The 21,404-nt window shown below is 45.0% G+C and overlaps 1 protein-coding gene across 3 annotated transcripts in view; it reads right to left on the reverse strand.

The window, feature by feature from the left end:
* Window positions 1-21,404, reverse strand: part of INO80 (INO80 complex ATPase subunit) — a 110,337-nt gene that overhangs the window by 29,936 nt on the left and 58,997 nt on the right. For all 3 annotated transcript variants that reach the window (XM_076071578.1, XM_076071579.1, XM_032965272.2), the window contains 2 exons: window positions 17,753-17,918; window positions 11,815-11,955 (listed from right to left, as the gene is read on the reverse strand). In XM_076071578.1, coding sequence (XP_075927693.1) covers window positions 11,815-11,955; window positions 17,753-17,918 — 307 coding nt within the window. The remainder of the gene's footprint in view (window positions 1-11,814; window positions 11,956-17,752; window positions 17,919-21,404) is intronic.

Below are 21,404 nucleotides of genomic sequence, written 5' to 3' on the forward strand. Positions count from 1 at the left end.
CCAAGGTTTCCATGGCAAACCGGCTCAGTGATGCACACTGACTGCTAAGTCTTCCTCCAGAGGCCTTCAGCCTCCAATAGAATGTTTTATTTTATTTTAATCTCATTACACTTTGTAACACAATTTTGTTCCTGGGTAGTAAGTGTTATTTCCTAATTCCTTATGCCTGAAAAGTATAGAAAATGGCTATTACTCCCCACAAACTTTGCATTTGTGACCAGGACAATGATATTTCGAAATTTACCTATTTTCAAAAGTCAGAAAAAAACTACATATGAATAAAAATGTACATGCATTTATACTAAAGTAATAAAAAAAATACTACAAAAGATTTAGAAGGGAGTAGTTTTTCGAGATTTACGATTATACTGTAAATCACTTTCACGAATCAGCCCCCAAATGTAGTCTCCCATCATGTTCTCGTTATACTGTCCTTGGTAGCGGCGTTCAAAGTCGAGCATATCCTGGTGGAAGCGCTCGCCTTGCTCCTCCGAGTATGCTTCCATGTTCTCTTTGAATTAATCAAGATGAGCAGCAAGGATATGGACTGTGAGGGACATCCTACAGCCCATTGTGCCATAGTTCTTCACCAGTCTCAACCAGCTCCACATAGTTTTCGACCTTGTGATGGCCCAGGAAGCCACGAACCACTGCGACAAAGCTGTTCCAAGTCGCTTTCTCCTTACGAGTGAGCTTCTTGGGGAATTCATTGCACTCCAGGATCTTTTTTATCCGTGGTCCGATGAAGACACCGGCTTTGACCTTTGCCTTGGACAGCTTAGGGAAAAAGTCTTGAAGGTACTTGAAGGCTGCCGACTCCTTATCTACAGCTCTGACAAACTGCCACATCGTGGCCACACGCAGGCAAAACCACCCATGTCCCTCGCCAGAGCCAGCATACAGTCCATAACAAGCGAGTCGAGGGCTTCTTGTTTCACGTCAGGGTAGGCGGCCACAGCCAACGCCATCAGCGCACGACGGTAGGCGATAGGTGACTCGGAACTCCCTCGCCTACGTTGCATAAACTTTCGTCGTGTATCGGAAGGTGGCTCGTAAACTTCTGCCATCTCAGCATACGCACCTTGTAAAGTTGCCTTCTTCTCCGGAGGGGTCGACCTGAACACCGCCAGGGCATCGTCATCTAACACAGTCGGTAGAGCGACGAGCGCCTCCTCCTCCAACCAGCGCACCAAACGGAACGCCGCCTCAAACCTCTAAGTGAAGGCGCTCCAGTCGCCGCCGGCCGCGACAAATTCTTTAACACGAGGGAGTCGTCGGGTGCGATCGGCACCGCCTCGTCCAACCTCCGCGGCGGCCCCCGCACCTTGCACACCAAGTGGCCCGACCAAAATGGCGGGTTCCGACCGTGCCTTTGCCGCTCCGTCCAAAATGGCGGCGTCTTGCCGTGTGGCGTCCACGGCGCGTGTAATGGCGGACTTGGTCTCTTCAGCGCCTGTAATGGCGAATGTCGCCTCTGCAGGAGAACCCGCCGAGGCTCCAGCCTTTGACCTCCGATCACCATCCCTCGGCGATGCTTTAGGTGGACGCCCCGCCACTGTAAACGTCGCAACGAGCGACACCAACTGAAGAAGCACCGTCCGCAGCGACTCCAGCTGCTCCTCCACCCTCCTCCAGCTCGCTGGGGCGGAGATGCCGCGGCCGCGCCGACCGCCTCTGGTGCAGCGACCTCACCAGCTGTGGTTCCTGTGACCGGGACCACGGATCCCGGTGTCGGCAGGTCTTGGGTCCCCGCCTCATCGTCGTTGGAAGACGCTTTAGGTGGGTTCTTCTTCTTGAGATGTTTATACAATTCTCGCGACTGGTAAAATTAATTCTATTGAAGGACCACTTCTGACTCCAATGTAATAAACGACTTCCACGACGATCTTTGTCAGAGTGCTTCTTGATTAACTGTGGTATTGCACAGCTCCGCTCCTTCGGTCTCCGGGTAGTTTCCCTTGCACAACACCATAGACGAGCATCTCTCTCTTCTGCACTAGCGAGGTTCGCTCCGCTCCCCCGGTCTCGCTGTTAGCTGGCGGCGCGTCGGAGAGAAGAGAAGAGCTTTGCTGGGGAACCCGCCACGTGGTCGGTGGCGCCGAGAGGAGTTGACCAACAGTGACGCAGTCCGGACCCAAGGCTCCCCACACCGACCTCGAGTCCTCCTCTGCCTCTGCTTATATTCACCCCGGCGGAGCTAGGCTCCGCCTCTAGCCAAGCCCCCTCGAGGAACCTTCCCAATGGTTCCCGAAGCATTCTTCGCCACTCCGCCTGTCACCTTTGCCCCAGATGTTATTCGCTCTTAGGATTGGATGTCTATTACATAAGTGCCTGTACCCAGTTACCCTCTGGCACCCACTGGATGGCGCTCTCTCATTACATCACTATTTAAATTACTGGAAAGTTCTAGAATGTTCTAGAAGTTACTCCAAGTTTACTCAGCACTGAATATATCTGGAATGTTTTGGAAAATAGGTACTTTTAAAAATATCACTGTCCTGGTACCGAAAGCAAAGTTTGTGGGGAATAATAGCCATTCTAGATTTAAAGCTTTCGTGACTGCTAGGATCCATACTCTTTGGTTCTATTGGGTAAAGTCACGTAGGTAAAAAATAAAATAACAAAATCACGACGTTTCGGCCACAACACAAGCGGCCTTCATCAGGTGAAGGGACGAGACTGTCTGGAGGACAGCGCTGGAGAGAAAAAAGCAACGCTCAGATCACGACCTTTAAGCTGTGTGAGAAGAAACAAAGCGCCTTGACAAAGGAATTAGCATATAATTTAGCATTGAAATGGCTCATTGAAATAGCTAAGTTAAAGTATACACATCCGCAGAGGCACCCCTTGACAAAGGAATTAGCATAGAATTTAGCATTGAAATAGCTGAGTGATTAGCTTGTAATACCCATCGTTTTCACACTCACTTCTGCTGCTGTATCTTCTCCGAATTCTAAACAGATTCTGCTTAAGGCCAGCCTATCTTTAATCTCAGAGAGGATAAGGCTACTCCGATTTGAACTCGATACTTTAGACAGGACTCTCCTACAAGCTCATTTAATGTTAACACAAAAAATGTCACCTTCTGATTGGAATCACGTAGACAACATGACTGCTTCTTCTGCTGAGTCACTGTCAGTCAAATGTAAAGCTAACCTGATTTCTAAATTCAACCACCTATCAAAGAAGAACCCAGTTCCACATATAACAAAACTAGATGCTAACAAAATCATCATTAATCAGAGTAGCACCCTGATTTCGGACAATCTGAAAACAGTACTGGCTAGGGGACTAAATTTTGCTGTCACCCCAAAACACATACCAGTAGATGATATAATCTCTCAGGTCGATGTAGCCCTCAAAGATGTAGGACACATCCAAGCAGACGTTGCGAGAGCTGAAATAGCCACTATTCTTAAGAATGCTAAGAAACCCATTAGTAACATCAGCAAAAATTAATGCTCTGAACTCGCGAATTAAAAAAAAACAGAAGTGATATAGTCATCCTCTCAGCTGATAAAGGCAACGCTACTGTTGTTATGGATAAAGATTCATACAACAAAATCCAGAATCTGCTCAACGATGGAAGTTACTCAAAAATAAAATAAAAAATGACCCTACTAATAGCCTAGCGATAAAAACCAACAAGATCATCACAAGTTCGACCTCCCTAATCGACCCAACTAAACGTCCCTCCCTAAAACCTTCTGCTGCAAGACCCCCTAGATTCTATGGTCTTCCCAAGATTCATAAAGAAGGCACCCCACTACGACCCATTGTATCCACGATCAACTCCCCTACCTATAGACTAGCCCGTATTCTGTCAGATACCTTGCTGCCTTTCACTGGCAAGACCGCCTCAGCAGTACATAACTCAGCCCAATTGGTCTCTATGGTCAAAGACGTACTGTCCCCTGACAATATCGTTGTCAGCTTCGATGTGGTCTCTTTGTTCACCAAGGTCCCAGTACCTGATATCATTGAAATAATTGAAAATTTGGTCCAACATGGACTAGACCCCGACACACCTGCACTGGTTAGGCACTGCCTCAACAATACCTGCTTTACTTGGAATGGCTCCTTCTACAAACAAAATGAGGGTACCCCCATGGGATCCCCCTTTATCACCAGTGATAGCCAATATTTTCATGGAGAAATTTGAATCAGACGCCATCCAGACTTCCACCCTCAGACCTTCCCTGTGGAAGAGATATGTGGATGACACTTTCGTCATTTGGCCACATGGCCTCCCAGCTCTGAACTTTTTCCTACACCACATCAATTCCAGACATCCCGCCATCAAATTCACCATGGAAGTGGAGAAAGATGGCAAGCTACCATTCTTAGATGTTCTGTTTGAGAGGAGACCTGATGGCTCATTGGGGCATTCTGTCTACAGGAAACCCACCCACACAGATTCCTACTTGAAACCTGATTCCCACCACCACCCAGCCCAAAATAATTCTCTCATAAAAACTTTCTACCATAGGGCTCATTGCATTTCGGACCAACACCACCTGACCAGTGAATTAAAACATGTACACCTGGCCCTCAAAAGGAATGGTTACTCTGACCGTACCATCCGCCAAGCTGTTTCTCCCTCCATACAGAAACAACCACTTGATACTCAGGTCAAAACCATCACACTACCATATATAGCAGGTGTTACTAAAAAGATTTCCAAAATTCTAAACAAACACAAGATCCAGGTCCGGTTCAATACAGTACACAAAATTCGTGATCTGATCCCATCCGTGAAGGATGTCATTCCTGACTTACAGTACCCCGGGGTTTACAAATTGAGTTGTACCTGTGGTGATTGCTATATCGGGGAGACAAAGCGACATGTCTCTGACCGAATTCGCGAGCACAAATCAGATTTGAAACACGGCAAAACAAATTCTTCTGCCGTGGCTGATCACTGTTACAACGCTGTGGGTGATCACGATATAATTTTCTCCGATACCAAGGTTCTTTGCAAACCCACGGGTTTTTATCAGAGATTTGTTCACGAGGCAATTCAGATCTACAAACACAGACACAATTTCAACCGAGAAGATGGTTTCAAATTAAGCAACCATTGGAAAGATGTTCTAAATCGAACTAAACATTAAACTAATTTCAATGGTACAGTATATTTTTCAAGTAGTGGTACCCCAAACTTTCGCAGCTCTTATAAATTCCCTTTTCACACCATCAATAGGTAAACTCCCCCCCCCCCCCGCGCCAAACGGCAAGTCCACCGGCACGTACACCTCCTCTTTTCTAAAATCGGCCAATCAAATGCTAATTTTTATGCTAATTTCTTTGTCAGGACACCTTATTTGCTCGCACACAGTTTAAAGGTCCGCGGTCTGAGCGTGGTTGTGTTCCGCTAAATTCTCCTGTTTGATTAGTACTAGGTGCCTCGGTGAATGTATATGCTCTGACTTTAACATAGCTATTTCTGTGACAAGTTACAAGCTAATCACTCAGCTATTTCAATGCTAAATTCTATGCTAATTCCTTTGTCAAGGGGTGCCTCTGCGGATGTGTATACTTTAACTTAGCTATTTCAATGAGCCATTTCAATGCTCTTTAAGCTGTGTGAGCTTAAAGATCGTGATCTGAGCGTGGCTTTTTTCACTCCAGCGCTGTCCTCCAGAAAGTCTCGTCCCTTCACCTGATGAAGGCCGCTTGTGTTGTGGCCGAAATGTCGTGATTTTTGTTATTTTATTTTTTACCTATGTGACTTTACCCAATAGAACCAAAGAGTATGAATAATAGCCATTTTCTGTACTTTTGAGGCATAAGCAATTAGGAAATAACACTTACTACCCAGGAACAATAAATACATAAAAAAAATTGTAACAGTGTTATGTATGGATTAAAGGAAATATTTCATATAAGCTTTATAAATATGACCCTGCCAAAATTAAGCAAGTTAATGATCCAGAGCCCCCACAGATGCACGATCGTACACAACGCAGCCAGCCGTGGAGGACAGATCAGCTTGGCCGGTCATTTCAATTCTACAGCTGACAAATGTTGCAGGGCGGTATCCAAATATTCACGCTAAAACCATGGCGCGGTGAATGATAATGAACCTTTCCCTGTTGGGAATCCCAGATCTCCATTGTGATGAATATTAAGCTTCTCAATGGAACCACACCTCACCCGGTAACGTACAATGGGCTGCCTCGATCGACAACCTTCCCACGCAAATACTCAGAGAATGGCAATGCACAGCTGGCTGGGTTGTGCTTGTTAAATCAAATCACTGTCACAATTCTTCTCCGCCCATCATGACTCTGGGGTGGATAAATTAAATACCAATATAAGGGAAGTCAAAAGTTATACCGGCCCCCAAAGTGGAAATATGGAATTTCTACCACTGGAAAATGAGTACAGCCCCATCATTCACATATGCAGAAAGACAATTTTACTCTGAACATAAATACACAACGTGTGCATGAAGATCACATGCATTGCACACGAAACAAAGCAACTTGTAATTGAGAGAATTACCCAAGTTATGATTTTATGACCCGATGATTAGCGCACTGTGCTGTGAACCCAGCGACCAGAGTTCGACTCCCGGCAACAGGTCCTGGTCCCTCCCTTCACCAAGCCGCCCTGACCAGTCTAGTGAAGCATGGTCAAACATTCCCACAATACTAATAATGTAGAGAGAGTCCATCCAGCAGTGGATTGACAAAGGGCTCGTATAAATACATGTATCGTCTAGTAGAGGGAACATATGTAAATGAGAACAAAATACTTCCATGCACCTGATTATGCTTTTTAACTTTCATAGCTGTTGACTGTGTAGTCATTCACATTGAGAAGTGGTTTTCCATGGCTGGCTGCAGTGGCAGTGCGATGACATTTAAATGTATTGCGGTCCAATCTAGATTTGAAGTTTTCGTGACTGCAGGGATCCATGCTCTTTGGTTCTTTCGGTAAAGTCACGTAGGTATATTGCGGTTGCAAAGAATCTTCCCTGTCTCGTTGGATGAGAGAGAAATGACTGACAGGAGCGCTCCAATTCATGGCAGGAAGGAGGGGAAATGTGCTAAATGGAACGACCAAATTTTCAAAATAAGAGTTGGCTCCTGAAAAGTAACTCGCAGCACTTTGGCACTTCACGATGACTGCTTGCATACCACGTGGTATTTGCAATGCAGACTAATTTGGGTCTGGCAATAAAGGCACTCACCGTTGGCCTAACAATCATAAACATACTGGGTCACAGCTGCCACAGAAGACTGGCAGGTGTGTAGTTGCAGAGCACTTCACAATCAGTGGTTGTAAATGCAGTTGTAGGTTTTCGAGATTACACGTTTCAGACCACACTCATCTATATATATAAAAAAGAGAAATTTGTGAATGTGTCTGTTCGAAATGTTTAGCATACTTCCAAACATGCAACAAACTTGAAATTTGGCAAGTGGGTAGCTTCCAGACTGTACACAATGCACAATGCATAAAGTATAAAAATAGACTTTTGTATTTGGGGGGGGGGTGCAACAATGGATATATATTGCACGGCAAGTGAGCGGTGACGTCACATCTGTGATGTCTCCCGCATGCGGGTGACATCACAGGCCGTGTATTAATCCAAGAAAAGAATCCAAGTCTCGGGCAAAGCCAGGTAGTAAAGCTAGTCAACAATAAAAATGCACTAGATATCATAAAACTGCATCATCAGGGGGATTTGCAAGAGATTCGGAAAATTGCGTCGCGAGCTTTAATCACGCGTCTTACACGGTCTGGACAGGGAAACCAAGGGACCTTGTGTTGTGTGAGGGACACAATGCAGCACACTGGACGAGTTGGACAACACGGAGAAGCTGGTGTGAGCATAAAACGTACATCGCCATTTAAATATAAACTGCTATTATTTCACTGACTACCCATGATGTAATCTATGGCTACACTTGATTTGCTAAGGGAAACAAGAATATTTAAAAATACATCAATCATCCACGAAACAAAGACCCGACATCTATTTTTATGTATACATTGCTGCCTGCTCAAGCCGATGCATCCCATGAGAGAAACATTATTTAATGGTGTTTCAAGTCGCTTTTAATTTGCATGCATTAAGGTTTGAGATGTGCCTTTCTAAAGTTACATTTCCAGAGAAAAATGACTCCTTCTTAAAAATATATTTTGATTGTTTGCTTAGGGGAAATTGATAACCAAACTGAACCCATACCCCCCACTGTGTAACCTCCAGTGAATGCAGCACACGGAAGCTGTGAGGGGGAAGCCAGGTCAGGCCATCGCCGAGACGGAATCTCTCAACTGTGGTTGGCGCAGCGGTGGGTCGCGCAGAGCCTAACCACGGGTGGCTTCGCGTGGCCACTCCGTAAACGCCACCAGCGAGGCATAAACAATCCTGAAACCGAGCGCACTCCACTCCCCTTTTCACAGCCGCTCTTGCGAAACCCGACCCTGCCACAAAGTGACCCGTCCATGTACCTTGGTACCACGAACTAAAATGACCGCTTCTCTCACTCAGTTGCCCCCGCTAGTATTAGAGAGGCGCCGTTACTACGGGTGGCGGTTAAAAAAATAGGCGTCCGCAACAGGTGCAGGAGCCGAGCACCTGCCGGACGGCACGAGCCATGCGAGAGCGAGCGAACGGGCAGAGGTGTGCGGACACCTGCCGGGAGAGGCTGCGACGACAACGCTGTCTGTTAATGTCACGGCCGCGACACCTGCCGACACCGCGAGGTCATGCCCCCGCCCCCTCACCAAGCATCGAAAACAAACCTGGGAGGGAGACTGTGGTCTTAACACCGTTTATCTGCCGAGAGGAAAATGGGTCGTACACAGAGGGGGCATAAACGTGGCTTGACAAGTAATTCCAAAAGACACCTGAGCAGGCAACTGCAATCCGTCGTGGAACCCTTGGCTAGCTTACCAGTCAATCTCATTACATTTAAATTGTAAAAACCAATATCACTAACTGTAGCTCATCTGTCCTTTGGCTCTGTAGCAGAAACGAAAACCCAGAATTGATTATGATGTGTATACATTTGTGTCTTGCTCAAGCCGAAGCAAGCCATGAGAGAAACATAATTTAATAAAGGCTACTCTGAATGGGTTATGAGAAGGTAAACGGGATGAGAACACAGACAACTCAAACAATAAACAATGACGCTCTTGGGAGCTATGCCGTGTTAAGTTAAAATGCAGTGCCGAGAGCGTTCAGTGAGCGAGCTTCGGCTCCTTTAACCTACCAGCTGCTTTGTGCAATGGTGTTCACGAAACACTCGAAAAAATCATAAAGATTAGCTATCTACGTTGATATTACCAGCCATCTTTCCTGGAAGAAGTGGCTTCAAAACAGGCTCTTCATAATATTAATAGGCGTGTGTGTTTATTTTCACTTGAGTGCATCTGATTGATGAAGGTGAAGTCTAAACAGCCGACAATGTAAGCCCGCGTTATCTGGCGAGCTTCCCGCTCCCGCAAATCAAAATGTGCTAGAATCGCCGGTGTGCACCCGCACTATTGTGACATTAGCACATTACGATTGATTACTACGGCCATGTGGTATGATAACATTGAGCCACGTACAATTAATATATTTTGTCGACCTTTTGAACTTTTAATCACATCAACATTTAATATTGACCTATGCAATCATGATCCTTGCACAGACCAGGTGCTGCTCATAACATTTGCACACTGATGCAAATTTAGCACACGGCCATGATGACACACAAGGCAGGTGTGACAACCTGTCCCTAATCAAGGCACAGTGCCGGTCTTATTTACCAAGATTAGCATTACCACACACTTGGAGAGTCATGCATCTCCTTTAAAACGTGTTTTAAAACTTGGGAGATACTTGGAGAATGGCAGACTTCAGAGCAGCCAAGAAAAACTAATTGGGCAAACGTGTATTTACAGACGCAGACAAAGGCATCTTTACAGGGCAGAAAAAATGCAGAAGCATTTAAGTATATATAATTTTATTTGATCAACAAATAATATCAGCAAGCTCCTATTAACACTGCCATGGCAGACTATGGGTCACATGACGAGTACTTGACCGAGGTGTGTGTTGATATAGCTGATGCCCAGGACTGCTTCAGATACAATTCTGCACTGCTGTGCATATCCAAGAACAAAACATGCACCTCTGGCAATGTAGCACATGTCCAACATGGACCCCATCAGCGACCCAACTGAACCCCTTCCTGGCTTCTCGCTACCACGTAAACTCTGGACCACAGCGAATCGTCGCATTCGGACACCTGTCGCACGGCCGGTGCGCCCCCTTCTTCTACATGAGTGGAGGACAAAAGAGAGGTCCCATCTGCGACTCCGGAGAGGAGCAAACGATGGGAGCGTGCGGTCACCCTGCTGATGGCCCACCGAGACCAGTTAGCGACGTCACAAAAGTAATTCATCAGTTCGCAACCACCAGCGCCGTCGGATGGCGAAAGAACCCAGACAATGTTTCATAACGTTGTTTGCCGTTCCAAAAATCAATTGCTTATCTCTGTTACAGGTTGCGCGAAAGCAAAAAAATTTAGCCACAACACTGACACCCACGCGACACGCTCCTCTGTGTAACGTAGGTTGCTAAATGCATATGCTAGAGCCAGTAATGCAGATTGCATCGTTTAAAACGTTTCCGATCACAGGCGAGCAACAAACAGCACTCAACACATTTCTTAAAATTGAGCAAGGTTATTATTATAAGAACTTGGGAAAGAGAGAAAATTAACATTACATATTTTTTAACCAGCTAAGGCCCACTGAGCTATTATAGCTCTTTCTCTGAAGAGACGATGGGAGGAACCCCTTAAGTGGAGCAGTGCTAGGGAAGATACAAAGAGCAGAAAGAGTGGACTAGCCCCATTGTGTATGTGTAGAGAGAGCAATCGTGCTGGATTCAATCGTTTAATTCCCACTTACAGCCGATAATGCTGTGGGAGCACGCCATCTGCTGGAAAATAGTTATTAATGACCTCAATACATAAAGTAGGCCATTGTATGCAAATGTGATAACAAATCATTGGCAATAATAATGTAGGCACAGCAGGCATTGGCAAAGCGACGAGTCACTCACCCTTTGGCTAAACCGAAGCAGGGGAATTTTAAAATGCGTGATGTGCACATTAAGTGTACACACAGCATGATTTTGATGCATGTAGTGTACGCAATTTTGAGGATGAGGCAGGCAATGACACAATAAACAACGCAATGAAAAGGAGAGATGAGTATTTAGTACACATTAATGACTAGATTGCATTTTGTAAAAAATATATACTTTGGACCAACTAATACGCACCTGGGCGGAGCAAAGATTCAACAGCAAACACACAACGCTACAAGCCAGGCGACCCGAGTTTCACTCCCGGCCATGGCTGGTATCAGTGGCGATGTCTGAAACGGACCTGGGCTCTCCCATTTAGTCAACCCGTGAAATATGGTCAAAAATACCGACGAGCAAAATGGCAAGGGAAGGCTGTCAACCAGCAGTGGATAAACAAACGAGTGTGAATTATTAACAAAATTAAATATCATGCACAATGCCTTAGGATTGAGAAATAAATCAGAAATGGAGCAACACAGTCATAGTCTGTATTAAATCCTGCTGCATACAGCATAATCAATCTCAGGAAAAACGCATGTTTCTACGAATACTGCTCAACCTATTCGAACGCGGCTGCCAATAGATGTATGTATGTTGAACTTCTTTCGCACTGTATGTAGCCGATAGTGCCAATCGGAGGTACACGTATCGACCTTGAGGCCTCCCCCGTGGCAGGCCACCTTGAGGCAAGGGTGAAAGTGTCGAGGTCTCACCTTGGGGAGGTAGCCGAGCAGGAAGGAGGGCACGTCCGAGCGCTGGCATTCGCGCAGCACGGTGGAGGCTGCCCGGCGTGAGCGCACGGCCTGGCGCACGTGGCTCAGCACGTGGCTCGTGTGAGCGGTGAACACCAGCTCCTGTATGGCACAGGCATAGGACGACAAGTCACCCCCCCCCCCCCATCCAAGCGCTTCTCGAGCTCTCTCGCCTCATCTCCCCGAGCGACGCTTTCCGAGCCGAGCCGCGCTCTTGCTCCGATGAGCAATTGAGGCCCGGGGTGGTCCTGCAGGCAACCGTTAAGTAGGCCCGGACACCCGGCGCCAGGCACGGGCCCGTGCTGTGTATTGCAGTGGCCATTCGTTCAACAGCGGAGGCAGCAAGGATGATGGGATGTGGCGCCAATGTGGCGAGATGTTAGCTATCTCGCCTGGTATATAGGAGGTCGTGGGTTTGATCCCGACCATGACGCCTGTATATTGGGAGTTTGCATGCTCTCCCTGTGGTCGCGTAGATTTTTCTCCGTTTTTTTATTCCACATTTAGAAACATGTCTTTAGAGTATTTGGCTTCTATAAATGTCCACTTGATAAGCCACTTTATTGGGCTATTTGTCACTTCTGCAAAAGAGCTATATATTTCAGTGGGCCTTACCTGGTAAAATAAAAATAGTTAGAGTTTTTTTATAGTTTATACCTTTAGCCACCTAGCTTGCTAGCTTTCTTTCCTCAATAGCAGCAAAAAAACCTTGACTCGATTTTAGATATGTCTCCAACAACCAGCTGTCAACCTACAACACACTCCAAATGGGCAGAGTAAACACTATCCAGTTGAGATGCTATTAAAGACAAGATGGTAGGTAAGAAGGCACCCTGCAACTCATGATAACAAGAAAATCACCAATCATGCTGTGTTGATCGATCACTGTAAATGCACTTCCATAAAAAGGATGAGATTCAAATATTCATTTTCATTCAATGTCCCTTTTGCATTCAATTGCCGTAAACATGCTGCTACTTCCAAACGCAACATACGCAATAAATCTGCAACTGAATGCAACCTTGTCACTTGGCCCTTATTTGTATTTTTTCTTTCAAGAAATAAATCTCGTTCACACAAAAATCGTTAGCCTACGGAGACCGTGGCACTGTTATTCAAGCTGTGAGTCTCTCCATATACAGAGTGTGCAAACTGGCCGAGTGAATGCAAGCTGCGGACCAACTGGCCAGCCGGAGGGCGGCAGCCCATAGCCGACAAGCCAAGGACACAACAGAGCTTGCCTCACTAATTCTGCAGAGACTTTGCTTTGGTTTTGCTCAATCTGATTGCATCCAAGCACAAGCTGCTCCACTATTCACGCCAAATAGGCATATGATCCTATTGTAGACAAAGGGCCCAGCTGTCAAATCATTTGGCCCTTATATAACAAAGTAGAGTTAAATTAAACAATAATGCGTTACGTAATTAAAGTAAACGATCACACCAAAGTGCAAACACAATTAGTGACAATAGTTTTTTTTTAAGCTGAAAATGTTTAAGACGACAATCTGTCAAAATATATACTGTATTATAAACGAAATAGCTTACATTTTTTTCTCTTCAACGCTCTATAACCTTTGAAAAACACTTTACCAATAGTACAGGCCAATACTAAATTATAATTGGACTAGATTTGGAGCTTTTGTGACTGCAGGAATTACTCTGTGGCTCTTTTGGTAAAGTCAAGTAGAAAGAAAAAATAATTTAAATAATAGCATACGACGTATCGATTGCAACACAAGCAATCATCATCAGGTACAAATGAAAGAGAAAACAAGCCTAGTAAACTTAGAAATATAATGCAATACAACACAAAGAGTCGGCTAAAATAAGTCAACACCCTACCTGGTTGATTACGTTCTTCCAAAGATTGCTAAATTTGAGAGAGAGACAAAGCACAGACACAGCGACACATAGACAGACACATACAGTGAGGGAAAAAAGTATTTGATCCCCTGCTGATTTTGTACGTTTGCCCAATGACAAAGAAATGATCAGTCTATAATTTTAATGGTAGGTTTATTTGAACAGTGAGAGACAGAATAATAACAAAATCCAGAAAAACGCATGTCAAAAATTTTATAAATTGATTTGCATTTTAATGAGGGAAATAAGTATTTGACCCCTCTGCAAAACATGTCTTAGTACTTGGTGGCAAAACCCTTGTTGGCAATCACAGAGGTCAGACGTTTCTTGTAGTTGGCCACCAGGTTTGCACACATCTCAGGAGGGATTTTGTCCCACTCCTCTTTGCAGATCTTCTCCAAGTCATTAAGGTTTCGAGGCTGACGTTTGGCAACTCGAACCTTCAGCTCCCTCCACAGATTTTCTATGGGATTAAGGTCTGGCGACTGGCTTGGCCACTCCAGGACCTTAATGTGCTTCTTCTTGAGCCACTCCTTTGTTGCCTTGGCCGTGTGTTTTGGGTCATTGTCATGCTGGAATACCCATCCACGACCCATTTTCAATGCCCTGGCTGAGGGAAGGAGGTTCTCACCCAAGATTTGATGGTACATGGCCCCGTCCATCGTCCCTTAGATGCGGTGAAGTTGTCCTGTCCCCTTAGCAGAAAAACACCCTCAAAGCATAATGTTTCCACCTCCATGTTTGACGGTGGGGATGGTGTTCTTAGGGTCATAGGCAGCATTCCTCCTCCTCCAAACACGGCGAGTTGAGTTGATGCCAAAGAGCTCCATTTTAGTCTCATCTTACCACAACACTTTCACCCAGTTGTCCTCTGAATCATTCAGATGTTCATTGGCAAACTTCAGACGGGCATGTATATGTGCTTTCTTGAGCAGGGGGACCTTGCGAGCGCTGCAGGATTTCAGTCCTTCACGGCGTAGTGTGTTACCAATTGTTTTCTTGGTGACTATGGTCCCAGCTGCCTTGAGATAATGGACAAGATCCTCCCGTGTAGTTCTGGGCTGATTCCTCACCGTTCTCATGATCATTGCAACTCAACGAGGTGAGATCTTACATGGAGCCCCAGGCCGAGGGAGATTGACAGTTCTGTTGTGTTTCTTCCATTTGTGAATAATCGCACCAACTGTTGTCACCTTCTCACCAAGCTGCTTGGCAATGGTCTTGTAGCCCATTCCAGCCTTGTGTAGGTCTACAATCTTGTCCCTGACATCCTTGGAGAGCTCTTTGGTCTTGGCCATGGCGTAGAGTTTGGAATCTGATTGATTGATTGCTTCTGTGGACAGGTGTCTTTTATACAGGTAACAAGCTGAGATTAGGAGCACTCCCTTTAAGAGTGTGCTCCTAATCTCAGCTCGTTACCTGCATAAAAGACACCTGGGAGCCAGAAATCTTTCTGATTGAGAGGGGGTCAAAAACTTATTTCCCTCATTAAAATGCAAATCAATTTATAACATTTTTGACATGCGTTTTTCTGGATTTTCTTGTTGCTATTCGTCTCTCACTGTTCAAATAAACTTACCATTAAAATTATAGACTCATCATTTCTTTGTCAGTGGGCAAATGTACAAAATCAGCAGGGGATCAAATACTTTTTCCCTCACTGTAAGCAGAGAGAGATAACACAGACACACATAGGCACACAGAGAAACAATGCCTCTGTGTCGAGGCCTTAAATAAATAGAGGGGGGCAGAGAGAGAGAGGGGGGGGGGGTAGAGAAATTAGCATATAAACGAGAGATTTGGAGCTTTCGTGACTGCAGGAAATAATAGAGCAACAACACGAGGACACAGAGAGAGAGAGAGAAAACACACTAAATCAAACAAACGTAGTAAAAATTTGAAATGTAATGCAATGCAACACAGAGAGTCGGTCAACACACAATTAACGCATAGCCTGGTTGATTACGTTCTTATGTCCCACGCTTCCTCCTGAAGCCACTTCAATGGGACTCAATCTGGTCATACTTTTTACATGCCCTGGAAAAGAGTGCTCACAGCATGTCAAACCTACATCATTTGTAAATCTCCGAGCAGGAATAAACCAGTAACTGGTATGACACTCGAAACAACTCGTTAAGCACTCGTGAATTATGGGTATGAAAATATGCATCTGTATCGATGTAAAATTACAATTATATTTAATCAGCCCAAGTGCCTTTAGGACTGTTATTCGGCCATATTTATTTAAGCAACTATACCAATGTGCAAGCTTGAATTCTGGACTAGTTTACTTGCTTATTCAAAAGCTGCTGGGTAACATTCATCTGGAAGGATAATCGGTTGATGAACAAAAAAATATCTTGTATGTGAAAAGACACACTGTTGCTGATTTGAGGTTCGAAAGCCTGGTTAATCACAAGTGGCGGCCCAGATTCAAACAGAATCTGAGCAGTGCTGTTTCACTGTAACGTGGCATTAGCCTTCTATGGCATGTGGCCACTTGTCACCGTTACATTTTTACATCCTTAATTTTTGTCTGCACTCACTTAACATAAAGTGCTTGCCACAAATGAACCACAATGCCTTGCTCATCTCGTCAAGGAGCATAAACCATTGCGCACACTCCGGTCATCCTCGCAGCAGTGGCTTTCGGCTAGCCGTCGAACAAAGATGGTCACTGCAGTGCGCGCTTCAGATGTGCTTCTGCGGCCGTCTGGAACACTCTTCTTTCCGATATTAGAAAGCCACCCGAGCGATGCACTTTTAAATCTGGTTGCAGCAGCGCTTTTGCCCACTTCAGCAATTGTTTCTTGCTGTAGTTGTCCCACCTGATGACGGACGCTTGTGTTGCGCCCGAAACGTCGTGATTTAATTTATTGTATTTTATACCTACGTGACTTTACCGAAATAACCAAAGAGTATAGATTTAAGTCATTTCCTTCGAACAGTTTTTTGTGTTTCGTTTGTTGTCCTTCCCTCACACCTCCGATAAGCACAGCTTGCTACGTACGGTGAAAGAAAAGTTCAACAAACAGACATACTACACACCACCCTTTGTATAATCCTGAAGCAATTCATCAAAGACAGCAATAACGACAGAAGAACAAAAATAATATGTGCACAAGTTAATGACGTCAGCGCCAGTGTCTTGAAATTCATCCCATAAAACTACCGGTGCCTGTGACTACAGATCCACACACAAACCTCAAGTGTGCACTTAGGAAGCTCATTGATATGGAGGCATTATTCCGAATACAACGCCCACTGTGATTGCACCAAGCAACTTGCGGTGGCCCTGTCTCGAACCGGAGCCTCCTCAATAGGCTTCCTCTATCTATCGGAGGTGGGGAGGGGCCCCCAGGGAGCACGGAGGGGGTGGGGAGGCGCAGTTGGGCCGGCCGTTAATCAGCACGGAGAGTCGGCCGCCACGCGGGTGTCAGCTCACAGGCTTCCTGGAAGGGGCCTCCCAATGGTCGGGCCACACGTGCATGCGGCTGTGGGAGCTGTGAAGGGGCTTTATCTGGGACCATCGCAATAAAGTTCATTGCATGGCTTCCGGTGCAGAGTGGTGCCGCTATTCGATGGACAACATTAAATCGGCTGCTGCCGCTTTTAACAATTGCTTCATCTCTTGGAAAAAAACAGGGACTGTGTCGCCTCCAAATTACCACCATCATGACATTCCCTGGGCAAAGTGGAGGCGTGCAGATTAGAAGTGTTTGTGCTACTTGGGGATGCAAAGCGCCGGTTACCGTTGTGGTATTGTACTGTATTCGATTATAAATGTAATCACTCACACAAAACATGATCACACATGGAATACCTGCTGCAATTTGGCTCATATCATTACACGAAAATATGAATAAGTGCATAACATAAGTAAAATGGTTATGCAGCAGGCAAATATGGAAAAGAATAAGCCAACAATATCAATGCAAGTTTACGAGGCCGTCACGGCTACTGCAATTGCAGCCATCACCCCCTGGGCATTGTTTTAGTGGCACTGCCACCCATTGACAAACCAGACTCTTACCTGTAACACGGGGCTGCTTTCTACACTGGGCATCGAGGTAACTCTCTGGGGAGAGAGCAGCAGCGCGCGCGAATGCAGGTACGGCGCGCAAGCCACCTGGTCTGGCCACGCCTGCTCGTACTGCAGCCGGTACGAGGCCTTCATGGCAAGGAACACGGCCAACCACCTACAGGCAGGCGGGCAGCAGGCATCCGGTAAACACACACACATCACTACGGTTCACTTGCTGCAAGGCCAAGCAGCAAACAGCACGGAGCCTGAATTGGCCGACAAACTTTCATTATTGAGACGGCATTTTAGTAGGACCAGGAGGATACTTGTGCAGAACTCATAAAATGCAAATTCGTTATTTTATGCTGCGGCCTCATTCATGCAAATGCAACCTCACAGCACTGTGCACAATGTGCAACATACACGGGAAACCGCAGGCAAGGCAGAGCCAGAACCGGAGACAAAGAACTGCCCGAGCCCTGTGGTCTGTGAGTAGGGGGGGGCGGTACTTGCCATGCGTAATCACAATTGTTTAACGTGGGTTCATTTTCTAATTTGGCAAATGTGGACCATGATGCAAGCACACAATGCCCGACTCATGCTAAAGTTGTCAAAGAACCTTTAACGTCAACCATGAAGCAGGCCGCGTGTACTCTATGATCAATACACCTGAAGTAGCAGCCAGGGTGGCTGCTGGATTCGATCTTCGAACCTCTGCAACAAGCAGCGAATGCGCACCGCCAGGTCATGTCACTGCCTGGATTAACATTGATATATTTCTAACAGTGTTTGATCTATAGGATTCCGCAAGAAAATAAAGGGAGGCAGTGAAACAAAGACAATTATACTGATAACAAGTTAAACACTGAAATAGCCATTAAAAAAATAAAAAATAAGGCCTTGGAATTTGTTTTAATTGACAGAAAGCTTAACACGACTGCTACAATACAAAACGTGAAAATTTTATTTTACTGGTAAAGATTCAAATCCAAGCGTATTTTTTTTACATTTCTGAGCTAAACCTCGAAATATTTTGATAAAAAATGTTTTGGTCATTTAAAAGCTCCAGTCTCATAATTGGTCCGAGAAGCCTTGTACTTCATATTCTTAGCTCTTTCGGTAAAGTCACGTTGAAGGAAAACAATAAAATAATAAAATATATATAAAACAATAAAAATTCTCACGACGTTTCGACCATAACACAAACGGTCGTCATCAGGTGTGTCGGTTTGCATTAATGTATTTATTTCTAAACGGTGTATTTATTTATTTATAAAAAACGTCAGCGCCACGTGCAACGATTTGGCAGTTTATTTATAAGGACTAGTCCATCTATGTTCTGAAAAGAGGAGGGGGGAGACGAAAAATTAATGTATGCTGTCTGAAAGCCACTGTAAGCGTGAACAATCAATTAAGACCTGAAATGATTAATCAAATCTTTCCAATGATTGCTAAGCCAGAATCCATCTTTTTTCGGTTGAAATTGTCTCTGTGCTTGTATATGTGGATAGCCTCAAGAACAAATCTCTGATGGTAGCCAGATGGCTTACAAAGAACCTCTGTCTTGGAAAAGTCAATGTCATGTGAGCCTACTGAATTATAACAATGATCTGCCACGGCCGAGGTGTTGGTCCTACCGTGTTTAAGGTCTGCTTTGTGTTCACGAATGCGGTCCGAGACATGGCGTTTGGTTTCTCCAATGTAACTACTACCACAGAGGCTACTTAGTTTGTAGACACCAGGGTACTGTATGTCCGGAATCACATCTTTTGCAGATGGAACCAGATCACGGATTTTATGTAATGTGTTGAAACGGACCTGGATCTTGTGTTAATTCAAGATTTTGGAGATCTTTTTTGTGATCCCCGCAATGTAGGGTAAAGTGATGGTTTTGAAAGGCTCCTCAAGAGGGTCCTTCTTCATGGTTTGAGTGATAGCTTTGCGGATTGTATAGTCGGAGTAACCATTAGCCTTAAGAGCTTGGTGTACGTGCTTGAGTTCACTGCCTATGTGTTCCTGGTCGGATATGCATTGGGCTCTATGATACAGAGTCTTGATGAGAGAATTCTTCTGTGATGGATGGTGGTGGGAATCCGGTTTCAGATAAGCATCCGTATGGGTAGCTTCCCTGTAGACAGAGTGGCTCATTGAACCATCAGGTCTCTTTTTAATTAGGACATCCAAAAAAGGTAGCTTGCCATCTTTTTCGACTTCCATGGAAAATCTGATGGCTGGGTGTATGGAATTGATGTGGTCGAAGAATTGGTCTAGAGCAAGCCGGCCATGTGGCCAGAAGACAAAAGTGTCATCCACGTACCTCTTCCATAAGGTTGGGCGCAGAGTGGCAGTCTGGATGGCGTCAGTCTCAAATTTCTCCATGAAAATGTTATCTATAACCGGAGATAGGGGGGAGCCCATTGGGGTGCCCTCAGTTTGTTTGTAGAAAGTTCCATTCCAAGTGAAGTATGTATTGGTTAAACAGTGTCTCACCAGTGTTTAGTCCTTGATGAACCAAGTCTTCAATGATTGCGATGGTGTCAGGTACAGGAACCTTGGTGAATAAGGAAACTACATCAAAACTGACAAGCAGGTCGTCTGGGGACAGGGAAATACCCTTGATTGTCGATACCAGGTGAGTAGAATTTTGTACCGCATAGGTGGTTTTTCCAGTGAAAGGACGCAGGATTTCAGACAAAAAACGAGCCAGTTTGTAGGTGGGGGAGTTGATAGTAGAGACGATGGGACGGAGGGGTGTATCTACTTTATGTATTTTTGGTAAGCCGTATAATCTTGGTGGCCTGGCAGCAGAAGGTTTCAACGAAAACTGTTTAGATTGATCAATTAATGCGGTTGAATCAGAAATTATTTTGTTGGTTTGTGTGACGAGGCTGTTGGTGGGATCTCTTTTTATTTTTGTATAACTACCATCGTCGAGTAATTCTTTAATTTTGTTGTTGTATTCTATTTTATCCAGGATGACAGTAGCATTGCCCTTGTGAGCTGAGAGGACTACAATATCATCCCTCTTTTTTAATTAAAAAGAGACCTGATGGTTCAATGAGCCACTCTGTCTACAGGGAAGCTACCCATACGGATGCTTATCTGAAACCGGATTCCCACCACCATCCATCACGGAAGAATTCTCTCATCAAGACTCTGTATCATAGAGCCCAATGCATATCCGACCAGGAACACATAGGCAGTGAACTCAAGCACGTACACCAAGCTCTTAAGGCTAATGGTTACTCTGACTATACAATCCGCAAAGCTATCACTCAAACCATGAAGAAGGACCCTCTTGAGGAGCCTTTCAAAACCATCACTTTACCCTACATTGCGGGGATCACAAAAAAGATCTCCAAAATCTTGAATTAACACAAGATCCAGGTCCGTTTCAACACATTACATAAAATCCGTGATCTGGTTCCATCTGTAAAAGATGTGATTCCGGCCATACAGTACCCTGGTGCCTACAAACTAAGTAGCCTCTGTGGTAGTAGTTACATTGGAGAAACCAAACGCCATGTCTCGGACCGCATTCGTGAACACAAAGCAGACCTTAAACACGGTAGGACCAACACCTCGGCCGTGGCAGATCATTGTTATAATTCAGTAGGCTCACATGACATTGACTTTTCCAAGACAGAGGTTCTTTGTAAGC

This window comes from Petromyzon marinus, chromosome 33 (genome assembly GCF_048934315.1).
Source record: "Petromyzon marinus isolate PM22_M1 ecotype Great Lakes invasive population chromosome 33, UKy_Petmar_22M1.pri1.0, whole genome shotgun sequence".
Classification (NCBI taxonomy): Eukaryota; Metazoa; Chordata; class Hyperoartia; order Petromyzontiformes; family Petromyzontidae; genus Petromyzon; species Petromyzon marinus.